This window comes from Onychostoma macrolepis, chromosome 18 (assembly GCF_012432095.1).
Source record: "Onychostoma macrolepis isolate SWU-2019 chromosome 18, ASM1243209v1, whole genome shotgun sequence".
NCBI classification, from domain to species: Eukaryota; Metazoa; Chordata; class Actinopteri; order Cypriniformes; family Cyprinidae; genus Onychostoma; species Onychostoma macrolepis.
In genome coordinates this window covers 3,071,373-3,085,965 of record NC_081172.1, presented here as the reverse complement: position 1 = coordinate 3,085,965, position 14,593 = coordinate 3,071,373, and the positions used below count along the sequence as shown (strand labels likewise).

Sequence of the window (14,593 nt, the reverse complement as noted above, 5' to 3'; positions counted from 1 at the left end):
TGCCAAGTAAATTACACTGTCAAGGTCCAGAAAAGTATGAAACACATCGTCAGAATACTCCATCTGCCATCAGTGGTTCAACCGTAATGTTATGAAGCGATTGAGAATACTTTTGTAGGGAAATAAAACAAAAATAACGACTTTATTCTACAATTTGGCACCGTAACGTCACCGTAGTGTCACCTTAGCGCCGTTTTGGAGAGTATTGCTGCATGCAAAATGCGTACGCTCTTCTGTGTCAGCCACGACACAAGGATGCATTTTCTACGTGGATTTACGCTTTCATTTGAACGCAAACAGCGCATCCCTATGTCACAGCTGACACAGAAGAGTGTACGCATTTTGCGCAAAAATGGGTCTCTGAGCACAAAACCAAGCTTATATTATTTCCATTCTAGTCTTGGTTTAATATTTCCATCTATTCAGACCAGTCTGCTTGCAGTGCATTGTGAGATTAATGCAATGTTAACACTAATTAACACTATTCACACCAAACGTGATGCAATTTTTCGTTTACCTCCAAGATAAGTTCAAGTAATAAAGAAATAAATAAAAAAACATGTAGCTTGAGTAAAAGATTAATTTGTTGACTCGATGTTTGCAACAAAGAGTGTTGTTGCAGCAGTAAGAGGATGTGTGGTAACACCTGCTCTTGTGCGAATGCGTCTCTGTCTGTCACTCGGAGGGTGTACACGTGATCTGATTCGTTTCCATTTATAGATGCCACTTGTGTAGATATCGACAGGCTATATGCATCCCTTTTTCCCCTCTAATAAACACATTTACAGTTAGCAGGACAGCAGCACTCAGACGCTCTTACTACAGAAAAATGACAAAACAAGCAAATGTCCTGATAGTTTGGCTTGTGTCCTTGATGTTCAAGAAGAAGGTTGTTTCAGTGGAGGGGATCTGGCAGACATCAGGCCCGGCTGTGTGTCGCTGTACTGGACCTCGAGGTCAACCTCTTCATGCTCTTATGAAACCAGTGACAGTACAATTAGCACCAGGTGCTCTTCTTCCCATAGAGCCAGAAGATTTTCATTTTCACAGCGCTCCTCTTGACCACACACTCCTGCGCTGTGTCATCCTGCTCCCTAGTTCTAAATAAAGATTATTGGAGTACATTTTACAAGAAAAAACTTTAATTATGTAAATTTATAAATGTAAATAAATAAATCAAAAAAATATATGCCTGCCTTTTTCAAATTTAGCAAAACAGACGATGCATGCTTAATGCCATTTTAAATGTTTCAAATGTTTAATAAATATTGAAGCATTTTAGAGCATGCATAAATGTATATAAATAAAAAAGAAGCTTTTTAATCTTCTTCTAACAACTCAAATTACTTAAGTTTTCATGCACGTTAGGGATGAAAGATAATTACAAACAGAATATATTTTTAAAGACTGAAAATAAGGCTTCATAAATTTCTCTGACAGCTTGTGGGATTTCAGAAGACATTTCCGGTGGTTTTTCCTGTGCATTCTGGGAATTTTTTAGGGAGTGAGAATGTCAGTGCACTGGATTTGTTTAGACACTGGGACGGCCCTAGAAATGGTCAGCTCCCTGGGCAGTGCACTTAATACTGAACTAGGGAGCTGATTGAGACGCACCCTGGCTACCCGCCTACTATATAGGGAAGTATGCCATTTTGTATGCAGCCATAGTTTATTGGCACATTTGTTCATGCAATTAAGTTCCTATATGAATGAAATCCTAGCATAAGGTCTCATTTGTAAACTAATGTGAACTGACGTTAATGTTAGCATTAGTTTATAATGTTCATTGTTAGTTCATGTAGTTAACTAATGTTAAATGAGTTCTTATTGTTAAGTGTTACCATTTTTTCTTTTTTTTCTTTGTCATTTCAATTCTAGGTGTGATTTAAGTTTATTTTACTAGGTGCCATTTGGGTAATTCAATATTTATACGTGATTATTATAGAAAGGTGAAGAACCACCATAGTGCAAAACTACAATGATTTTTAAAGATGTTTTACTGGACTGCACTGTTTGTAATGTAAATAAACAGCATTTTTATTCAGAGGTCAGAGATGTCTTTTTCTTATATTGATTTTAAATGTATTTTATATTGTTGTTTTGTTTATTGTACAACTTTTTTCTTGTGGTAAAGATAGCCCTTGCTGCTGACGTGGTGTTAAAAGAATAATGGCAACACCCTACAATAAGGTCTTATTAGTTTGTTACTTGACTAATATTAACTAACAATGAACAATACATTTGTTACAATGTAATTATTGTTAGTTCATGTCAGCTCAGGTCCATTACATATTAACAGACACAGCATTTGATTTTAATAATGCATTAGTACATTTTGAAAATAACATTAACATTACTAAGCGCTTTAGAAGTATTTGTCATTGTTAGTTCATGTTAACTAATATAGTTAACTAATGTTATCAAATGGAACTGCATTGGAAAGTGTTATCAAAATAATTTGCACATTTGTTGTTGTTGCTGTAAAATTTGAATTTCGCTGGGATTGACATTTTGTATAGTGTAGTGTAAATGTGCAGCAGATAAAGGTGTCTTTAAAGACGTCTTTACAGTAGCTGTGAACTGGGATGAAATGCCTTAGGTGTGTTCGCTGGCCCACAGACCCTCGGAAAGTGAAAAGCGATGAGCAAGCATGTGTGACATACCACACGAAACCTCTTCCCCCATAAACTGTGGCGCTATGTAAGCATCTCGGCCTGTTTTGATAGGACTCTGGGTCCGGGCCACAGAGGGGTCCTGTAGTTTGGTTTCCTGCGTATTTGGAAGTATTTCTGTGGGGAGGGGGAGGTGCGGAAATTCCTGTCTTGCATAAAAGCAATGTCACAGAGTCCACATACGCACACGCTCTAATCCCATAAACATGAACCGGCACCCATAGGATAGGACGGTCCTACAGCCTTCCTCCGTGAGTTTGAAAACACGTGCAATGAGTTTAACTGATTTGAAATTAAAATCAGAGGGTGCAGCAAAGGGATGGGATTATGGGAAAAGGAATTGGAGGGAGGAAAAGCAAAACAAAACAGTATCTCGATGGTTTTTCGTCATCTTGACTCAGACTGTACTCCTTTGTAATGATGTGAAGGGAGATGCATTGCTCTCAAACCATCAGCTGTCTGGATGCCTCCTGCCCTCTGGCTCGAAAAGCAAACCAGTCATACCAGGAAGAATGTTAAAAACACCGTCGCCACAGCCAACTCATGGTCTGATGTGTGAGGGAGATGAATAACTCTTGCTGCTCAGACTGTTTGAACTTCAAAAATCACAACTCTGACCCTTGTGATCTTGTGTTATGATTTAAATTCAGCATGAAACCAAAACCGACCCTGTTTACATTCTTTATGCATATTTCTGGGCTTATTGTGAATGTTATTTTAATCTGCACTGAAAAAATGGCATAGGATTTGCTTTGAAACAATTTTCACTCACAATTTTGCAGATAATTGAAATGGCAAATATGATGGAAATATTATTTTCTTGTAAAACATACTTTAATAATCTTTGTTTTTTAAGACTTAAAGAAAAAAAAAACATGGTCTCAAACAACTTTCCTTTACAGGTGATGTCATTTAGGCCAGACATCCTATTGGTTGACTATTTAGTTATGGTTTTGCAGTAAATTATTGTTATTTAAAATAGTAAGGTTACAGCAATAAGTGCTCCAAAATGTTCTGTATTTAATCTTTGTTGAATATTCTTTATTTTTTATTTATTTATTTTTTTCACTGAGCTGCAGTGATGATATATTTTTGCAGGTGAAACTTGAAAAACAAACAAACAAAAAAAGTGTTTTTTTTATTTGTTTTATTTATTTTTTATTTTTATTGGTTTTTGGATTATTGCAGAAAATAAGCTCTGTGACCAGCAAAGGTTTTTGATTCTTACACGTTTTGTTTAGCATGATCATCATCTTCACAAATGAACATGAAATATGAAAATTCTAACTTTAAGCATTAAGCTTTCGGCCTTTATTTAAAAGCATTTTATTGAAAGTATGAGTTAGAGTAGTTTGCATGAGTGCGACTAGTGCGTAGATGATTTTATAAATATTTGGTGTGATGTTTAATTTCCCCGACAACCTCTGTACTCTCATTTAGATACTTGTTTACATTTTTTGTGACAAGTAAAAGCTTTTAAAAAAAAAAACACTAGGGGGTTTTACTGAGATATTTTATGATGTAGAATAAAAGATGAAGATATCTTGAGCTTGTGATAAACACAGACATTATTTCAAGCTTCAACATTATGGATGCATTATTTCAAACTTCAGGTCGATGGAAATGGAAGTGCTAAAATTGTTGTCTGAAAGTTTTACACTGTGTTTTTCTTTCTAATTGCAGAACCTACAGCCAGAAAAAGGCCACGCTGGAGAGAGATTACGCGCAGGTGAGATTACGGTTTTTGTGTTTCCTGATGATGATGATGATGATGTCTGAGGGTTTGTGTGCATGTTAAATCTTTTCACCAAAGTCTAGAGTGTTGATTACAGCTCTGTTGCATTGATTTATATCACGCTGCAGCCGTGCAAACGTTCACTGCTCTTTTGGGAACCATCAAAACAGCAGAAAATCCATTGCCCACTCTGGTTTATTGCTATAATAGGACCACTGTAAATCTGGTTTTCCAGCATATTATTAAGGAACCTCTAGTTTGATAATCATTCAGCATTAATGAGCCAATGTCATTTGCTTTTCAAAGAAGTAAGAATCTGTCAACAGATGATTGATTTTAGCTAATTAACTGTAAACCTGGTTGAGTTAAGCAGAAGTCATGCCAGACATCTTGTGTCCAAGTGTTTCAAACTTCTGTCGCCTTTGAATGTTGGAAAGTGTGCAAAGATCTTGCGCCAAGTGTAGCTTAGCGTAGATGCAGTACGATTTCTGTATTTTCAAAATTAATTAATGAATGCACCCTTTAGTTGGTAGACAGATTCGATAAACTTTTGTCTCGTAGTTTGCATTAGGCTTTATAGAAATGATTTCTGGTGTATTGCTGCATGCTGAATTATGACCAAGCATATATTCTTGCTGGCTGAGTATGTTTAATTAGTTTGTTTGTTCCACATATTGCATGATATAGCAGAGGTTTGCAAACGTGCATCACATTGAGGCATGACAAAGGTCATAGTTTTGTTCACAGGTAATCAGTCCTTAAAATTATTATAGAGTTCAGCTTGTATTACCAGGTTTAAGGTCACTTCATATTTCATAAGCACACTTTTTTGCATTTATCATGCATTTCGACATTAGACATCATGCCGATGTATTTTATTGCCAAGATAATGATTTTTTTTTTTTATTGCACCGGTAATCTCTTTTGTGCTTGTCAAGAAGATATGCATTCTGCTTTCTCCAAGCACTGTTTGAAGTGCATTGCACTTGAAGCTGACGCATTTCCAGACTGTTTTATAGGTTAACAATGTTCTAGAAAAGTAAACTGAAATAGCATCTTGAGAAAATGCGTCTGCTCTTTGTCGACCTCTGGATATCCTGCTGTTTGAAGTTTGCTTTATCTGGTGAAAATCAAGTTTTCAACATTGTTCACATGTCTTTTTGGTGTTTTTATCACGATTAAAGACAAACCATGTGCAAATTCATCATTCGGGTGAAAGTGGAGCAGGTCTGAGCTGTTGTGATTTGAGTGGAGGCGGGGACTAATTTGCATCCTCTTATGCTAAATAAGTTAAGGGTGTAGAGTTATATTAAAGACATTTTAAAGCATAAAGACATTTTTTTTCACAGGAAATATGATATGTCATTTTGGTTATGAAAGTTTTAAAGGGATAGTTCATCCAAAAAAAAAAAAAGACATTCATTTACTCACCCTCAAGTTGTTCCAAGCCAGTTTCTTTCTTCTATTTAACATAAAAGAAGATATTTTATGTTGGTAACCAAACAGTTGATGCTAGCCATTGACTTCCATAGTATTTTATTTTCTGTTCAATAGAAGTCAATGAGTAAATGATGGCCGGATTTTGATTTTGGGGTGAACTATACCTTTAAGGGATCAAATTAGTAACTGCAGGGGACTTTTAACTGCGACTTCTGAGATATAAAAGAAACTGTTATATTTGCAGAATTCACAACATTAAAAACAGAGGGATGACATTTGTCAGATGTCACGCAAATGCTACGTCAAAAGAGGTGAATGGATGCATGCTGATCCTGAGATTATATGCCACAGATTATTAACTGTTGGATTAGGAGCTCATATTCTGTGTGGTCCTGTGTGTGTGGTTGTACAGTGGTCTCAAGTAATGATTTTGGCTCTATTTTAGAGTATTTAGTGCATCACAACACTTATTGAGACAGTATTATATTGTACAAGCTATATCAACCTGTAAAGATTTCGCTATAAATCTTTGTGTTTGCATGGCTATTAAGTTCCAGATAAAAATGGGTTTTTAAACGTTTTTAATTCACTGCATCATCTTACACACATTATAATGCTATAAACACAAATGCCACATGGTCTTAATGGAGTCGTGCACACACACGCACCAGATGTATGACACACGGGCGAGTATTTGGGCAAACAGTTTGGTGGATTTAGGTTATAATTAAATTGGAAGAGTTTTCTTTATTCTTCTAGAAGCTGGGCTGTGTGTATGCATTTGCGATAATGTTTATAGGGACTTGAACTTTGACACCAAACATTGTGAAAGTTTGACCTTACTCGTGTTACTTAACTTTTTCATATCTGACTTTAATAACTGAAATGATTTTACAGGCAGGCTTTTGTGGTGGTGTTAATATTTAACTCATATTGTATGCTTCATAGTCTTTAATCAGTTTCTGTTTTACTGTATGGCACATTTCCATAATCCATTGGACATAATGACAAATCCTAAAAGCCTTTTTTTTTAGGTGAATCTCAATTTGCATACTTTCCAAGTTGTATTATATGCAAAATTGGGATTAGTGTATCCCAAATCATAGTAGGCCTATATTAAAATAGCATGACTGAAGTGTGCCCTAGTTTTATGTGTTTTTTTTTTTTTTTTTTTATACCCATGGCTTTTGAGCAAATATTGTAAACAGAGACTTGTTACATTTTCAGTAGTAATGATTTCCCCAATGACAGCTAAGAATATGCATTTAGTGTGTAGTACAAGTATGTAAATGCAATAAAATGCATTGCAGCAGCCAAGTTCATGGTTTAAAAAAAACAAAAAACTACATTACCCACAATGCTGTACAGAAAATTCCACCAATCAGACAGTTGCAGCAAGCAAATCATACCAAAAGAGCTTGCAGGGAATGCCCATTCCTATGAAGTATTGAGATATAGTATTGAGATATATATGTATGTATGTATATGTGACCCTGGACCACAAAACCAGTCTTAAGTCGCTGGGGTATATTTGTAGCAATAGCCAAAAATACATTGTATGGGTCAAAATTATCGATTTTTCTTTTATGCCAAAAATCATTAGGCTATTAAGTAAAGATCATGTTCCATGAATATATTTTGTAAATTTCTTACTGTAAATGTATCAAAACTTAATTTTTGATTAGTAATATGCATTGCTAAGAACTTCATTTGGACAATTTTAAAGGTGATTTTCTCAATATTCTCAATATCACCCTCAGATTCCAGATTTTCAAATAGTTGTATCTCGGCCAAATATTGTCCGATCCTAACAAACCATAAATAAATGGAAAGCTTATTTATTCAGCTTTCATGTGATGTATAAATCTCAATTTCGAAAAATTGACACTTAAGACTGGTTTTGTCGTCCAGGGTCACAAATGTATATATATATGTTATGTGTGTTTGTGTACAGATAGATAGATAGATGTGTGTGTGTGTATATGTGGATGGATGGATGGATAGATAGATATGTATATTTTGCAATAAACTTAAACAATTAGCAACTTTAAATTTAGTACTTTTTAAATTTGATTCTCACAATGTTTCATTGCATTGCCGTTCCTTTTTTCCTCACTAAACCTGTTAAGTACACAGTCTTGTATCTCTGTCTTTTTGTCTGATTTTCAAATACCTTTTTGCTTTAAATGAACATTTGCTGGGATTTTACCTCATACCTCGTTTGCTTGGTTAAAGCTTAAGACTCTTTAACAAAGTTTTTTTTTTTTTGAATGGAATGGAATGGAAAAATACTTCTGGAACCAATGCTGCTGAAAAAGTGGGCGGGCACTAATTCACTCTGTTGTTGATGAGCAGAGGACAGGTGAAGGGGGCGGGGCTTAGAGCTCTGTTAAATGGTTCTGATGTTGCCATGGTGATGCTATCAGTCATTTTCTACCAAAACAAGCCGCAATCTGATGGTTCCCTTTAGCCAGTTTGGTTGGATAGGCTAATTCCTATTTCTTTGAATGGACCAGTTTTAGTTTGATTAATAAAATGACTGAAAGTGAGCTTGAGAGCCATCCATTCAGGTCCAAGAGGCGTTTCTCAAAGTCTTTTATCCTTTATCGCACTTGGCATGCTGGCCTACTCACGGCTCGCACATGAACTCGGCGCGCTGTGCAGCTGTCCACACAAATAAACATTGTTTTATTGCCCAGGCCTGACAAACAGAGGAACACTTGTTTTTTAAAGAAGAGGGGGCAAGGAAGGGGGGTGTGGCTTTGGAGATGGAGTCAGTCTATCCTGTGAGCTGAGCCAGCGCTGGGATTGACTCGACCGCCATCACAGCTGTGATAAGACATCCAGCATCACCGCTGGGAGAGAAAGACATGTCCTCACTGTAGACTAGAGAGACCGCAAGGACGATCCGTATGTTTGAGTTAACCCAACACATCAATGTGTGCTTTCTTCTACATGAAATTAACATAAAAAACCCAGGTCAAATTACACATTAAATGAAAAAAGTCATTTCCGAGAAAGTTACTGTATTTTAATTGGAAGATAAAAAAAAGTTTTTCTTTAAAAATGTGCCTTAATGAACAGTTTTGATTGGATATTGACTTGAAAAAGATTCAAGTCCCAGAAAATTAAGCCTATTTTAATTACTTTTTTTATTTAAATATTTTGTTTATTATAGGTTTTTCCCCCCACTGTGACATTATTTTCATGACATTAAAGGTGCCATAGAATGCATTGATACAGTATTTTAAATTGTTCTCTGATATCTACATAGAAGGTATGTGGTTTAGGTAAAGGCAAAAAATCTCCAGAAACAGTTGTACATGTGCATTTACAACCCTAGGATTTCTCCCTAGAATGAAATGGTTTGTTATTGGCTTATTTGGAAGGGTCATGAATAATAATGAACTCTGCTCTGATTGGCTGTTTCACAGTGCGGCTCATTTCAGTAGCTCACAGCAGGAAGGAAACACAGGGCGGAAAATATATATTTAAATACTTTCTCTCGCTGTTATATCGTCGGGTAATTATACTGTATATAAAATGCGGGAATCAGGGAACCGCATTGAAACTGCTTTTGAACGATTGGTAGATCACGTTATAGTTTCACTTTCACTTTGGAGATTCGCGGTCGCACGTACTCTGTTTATACTATGGAGCAGCGGTACTTACCACACATTTTACAAGATCCGATGCTTGTCAGTGGTGCTCAGGATCTGTAAATCATTCACCATCATCCTCAGTCATCTCTCCTTACTCTGTTTATGTGGTAAGTGAAATCTTATGTACTGTAATGCAACAGACTACTGCTAACAAGCTAACCATGTCCCTTTAGTGGCTCGCATTATTTGCTTTTTGCATTTTTGCAATTGCTATTTTGCAAATGTTGGGGGCGTAGTGATCCCGAATGTTACGTCACAGTCTGTGTTATGTTCTGATTCGCCTATTTTTCAGTGGTCTTTTATTCACGAGATTTACATAAAGAGGAGGAAACTGTGGTGTTTGAGGCTCACTGTATGTCATTTCCATGTACAGAACTTTTATTATTCAACTATACCAAGGTAAATACAGTTTTCCATTCTATGGCACCTTTAAAATCTTGTCCTATCTGGGTAAGATTTTAATAATCAAAATAATTTGGATTAAACACTACTTTGTGTACAATGATTACTTTTTAAAAATGTATATATTACAATAATATATTTTAAATTAAATAAATATATATTTTACTTTTTTTTTTTAACTAATTTTACCTGCTGATAGCAACAAATTCAAATGATTTTAAATAGGCTTCACTATCTTTAGGCAAAGTTGCATTTATTTATAATATTATATAAATGATTATGTAATTATTACTTGGTTTATTATTATTAATTTTTTTGGTGAAATGATTGTATAGCAGCCTTACTGTTTTGCTAAAGCAGGAACCAAAAAAAAACTTGAAGTGCTAAATTTATTCTTCAAGTGCAGTATACTTCAGATCGGGACTTTGCATTGACCTCGTGTGACTCTCTGGGCAGACAGGAAGGATAAATGGATATTGCTAGATCTCTTTCTACTGGAGCGTATCTGGATAGCGCTATAACAGATGGAGAAACTCACTCTCTCTTCACTATTCTCCGTCTTTCTGTCTTTTCTCTTTCTGTTCTTTGGGTCTAATGAGTTGCCCGTGTGCTGCTGGCTCCTGATGCAGAGAAAAGGCAGGATGACAGGATGAAGGGTGAGAGATTGGGAGAGATGTGAGTGCTGGGGGTTTGAGAGACTTCATTCTGCCTGACACATCGCATGAGCTCACATCGCACAGCGCGAAAGTACATTAGCCATGCCTAATGCATATGCACACGTCTCTAAACACCTGCACATTAGCTCCATACCTGCACTGACCTACAGCTGGCAGATGTGATCCTGTAATCTACATCATACTGAATAGTGGTGCTTAATAAGTACATACTTTAGGTTTAGGGGGTAATAATCATTTTTTACTTTACACTGAAATATTCCAAAAAATATTTTTTGTTTCATATTTTGTGTTTAAAAAATCATACATTTTTGATTTTCGTTGTTAAATAAAAATATAATATCTTAAACATGTATTTTTACTTTACATCAAAATATTGCAACAATATTTTGTATTCTTAATTTTTTTATACTGTTACTTCACAATGAAATATTGTAACTTCTTTTTAAGATTTGTATTTACTAGTAGTAACAACAACAATAATAATAATAATAATTATTATTATTATTAAATACTAATTTCATTTTTTAACCTAACAATGAAATATTACAATAATATTTCACATTTGATTTTTATACTTTTTTTTTAGTAGTAATAGTTGTTATTATTAATAATATTATTATTATTACCATTATCTTGTAGTCTAGACAATGGCTAAAGCTGATGGATAATGATAACTGGACAATGCTAACCAACCAATAGCCAAATATATATTTTTCTCCATTTCCCATTTCAGCTCTCATTAGTCTTATAGTTGCATCATTTCTCAGTCCCACTCGTACATCTAGTGCTCTTTCCCACAGATTTGGTTGCATGTGCACAACCTGTGCTGCCAATGTAATTAAATGGCTGCATTTGTGAGGACTTCCAGTGGGAATGTGAAATCTGGCTCATTTTTGACTTGTCCAGCAGGAGCAGACCAGGCTTTTGAACCTTTGGCCTTCATAATATGTAGATCACAAGCTCCCCGTGTGTAGGCAGACACATAGCTAATTGTCAGTCACACGTGGGAGGAAGGTCTTAAAGTACTAAACTTTGACGCATAAATTATCCCACACCATTTGTAGCCACCCTAGGAACCACCTAGCAACATGCTAATAATTGCAACCCACTAGCATGGTGGCACTGAGTGTCGCATTGCAAGATCCACTGTAGACTTGCTCAGGCACAACCACAAATCACTGATAGTTGAAAAAGCTTCTTGAGCGGTTTAGGAAGATTATTTGCTTGGGCATGTGCAAATATTGAGGGTAAATACAGGATTATATTTGTGTCTGCATGCATCAGATCTCACACAGTTGGTTTGTCTGAGTGTGTGAGATAGAAGAGAGATTGCGCACATGGACCTGTGGGTTGACCTGTCACCGTGAGATCTCCGCCATCTCAGTGGGAAAATATTTCTCTACCTACATTTTACTCCAAAAACCTACCTATACATACAATTCACTGTAGTTTCCAGCTAAAATGAACAGTAGTGGCAGTAGAACATAAACAACTTGTATTCCTTTCACACAAATTAAGATTTCAAGGGCTGATTATCAATTAATAAAGACTTATTTGCATGCTGTTTTTTCTGCATAATACTATGTTATGACCTCAAAATGCTTTTACCATAGTGCATGATTTATAAACTAATGCATTTTGATGTTTGCATCACATAACCAGCTCCATATATGTGATTTTCTGACGTGGTAAACTTGCTTGTTAGCTTGCGATGTAGAGCCCTCAAGTCTCAAAAATGGCAGTGCATTCTGGGATTATATGCAAAGTATACATGCAGTGCTTCCTAATTTGGCCAAAATACGTAATTATGCTTCCTACCTTTTGAAGCAGCTTTTAAATCAGGAGCAAACCTATAATATAACAAAGCGGTGCAGCAAACCTGCAACTTAAAAAAAGTTACATTTTAATTTTTTGAAAGACAAATGGAATTTCGATTTTTTTTTTTTTTTTTTTTTTTTTTCAGGTGCATCCTTACCTGATCTTATTCAGTGTTATTTCAGTATCACTGATGTACTATTATAGTTTATTTATAGTTATTTATATAGTTTAATAAATAAATATATATGTATGTATACACACACACTATATATATATATATATATATATATATATATATATATATATATTAGTTTTAGTAATTTTTGTTATATTTTGTTGTTGTTTTTTTTATTTATAATTTATTATTTTACTGTAGAATTAATTTTACTTTTAGTTATTTTAGTACTTCAAGTTGATAATTTTATTGCGTTTTGTCATTTGTATTAGTTTTTTGTCGTTAATGTAGTTTTTGTAGTTTTTATGATTTTAGTTTTAGTTAAGTACTTAAAGTTAAACTCCACAAAAAGAGCAAAAATGAAACAAACTCATCGATATTCTATTATAGTGCTTATTAATATTTTGAATTTGTTTTTATTTTTATATTTTTGTATTTTAATTATTAAAGTAAGTTTGTTTTATTTGTCATTTTTGTTACTTTTTTATATGTCTATTTAGCTGTTATTAATTCTGTCAGTCTTAGTTTTGGTTATTTTAGTACTTAAAGTTAAACTAAACAAAAACGAGCAAAAATGAAAGACAAACTACAAAGAGAGCTGCACTCTCTTTCTCTCTCTTCCCACCATCCCTCTTTTCCCAGCGGACAGATTGGGCTATAATTAAAGGTTTTAATATTTCCGCCTTTTCACTTTAATCTAGTTATTCTCAGCAGGATTGTGACACTCATCTGTCAGCTGTAATTATCATGCCAATAATCTTTCGTTATTACAGTTGTGCATGTCAGCGACACTCATCAGGCCCATCAGATGTGGCTTTATCTCCACGTTCTGCTAACCGCGGAGAGATCACAATAAACCAGCCACAGCCGTTCAGAAATGCATCTTCGGGAGCAGTGCTGGAATGCACAGCCTTTTCCATCCTTCTCGCCAGCTGAGACACAATCGGCCTGACGTCCGCACTGCAGCTCTCCCCCCTTCACGCGCGCTCCTCCAATCCCCCTCGCTCTCGGCTCCCCTTCCTGGGAAAGTCTCCGGGAAAGGTCTTGCATTTGCATAATCGTCTTTAGTGCCATTGTGGGCGGGCTCTCGGGGAGAGCGGCAGCCTTCACTGGTCGGCTCGGCCACCTGTCCAGAACAAATCAAGCGGCTCTTTGTGCAGTGGCCGGCCCCCTCCCTGCTTGCACTCACATCCACATGCTAATGAATAAATTGATTAAATATGACTTAGATGGACAAAAGAGAACCATTAGTCTGTTAATGAGAGCCCTGAGGATTTATTTGCTGGAGTATCACAATAAATTACGATTATATTAATCTGTAAGTGTGTTTCATTGATTGCATTCTTCAACTTAACATTCTAAAAATGTGTAGCCACAACTCAGTGCAGTTATTCTTACATTTATTGAATTTTTTCAAAAAATGATATCAAGATCATTTTTAATATTTCTCAAAGAAGTCTCATGGCTCATCAAGGCTGCATGTAGTTGATCAAAAATGACAGTAAAAACACTGAAATATTATTACATATTAAAATAGGTCTTTGCTATTGTAATATATTTTCGAATGTTGTTTATTTCTTATATAATTTATTTATTTTCAGCATCTTCAATGTCACATGTTCCTTCAGAAATCATTCTAATATGCTGATTTGCTGCTCAAGAAACATTTCTGATCATTATCAATGATGAAAACAGTTGTGCTGCTGAATATTTTTGTGGAAACCGGGATACATTTTATTTTTAAGAGTTCTTTGATTTGATTTTAAAACAAGTTCAAAAGAACAGCATGGATTTGAAATAGAAATCCTTTGTAACATTATAAATGTCTTTACTGTTACTTTTGATGAAATTAATGCATAATTACTGAATTAAATCATTAATTTTAATAATTCTAATACATTTTTACATTTACATTTTTAAAATACATTTGAATAAATTTTAATTAAAATAAATGTTATTGACCCAAACTTTTGAGTGTGATTTTTATGTGGTCCAAATAACAATGGTAGTGA

General features: G+C 35.1%; 1 protein-coding gene across 3 annotated transcripts in view; it reads left to right on the top strand.

Moving 5' to 3' along the window:
* LOC131524160 (F-BAR and double SH3 domains protein 2) overlaps nt 1-14,593 on the top strand; it is an 82,526-nt gene that overhangs the window by 15,808 nt on the left and 52,125 nt on the right. For all 3 annotated transcript variants that reach the window (XM_058750957.1, XM_058750955.1, XM_058750958.1), the window contains exon 3: nt 4,356-4,401. In XM_058750957.1, coding sequence (XP_058606940.1) covers nt 4,356-4,401 — 46 coding nt within the window. The remainder of the gene's footprint in view (nt 1-4,355; nt 4,402-14,593) is intronic.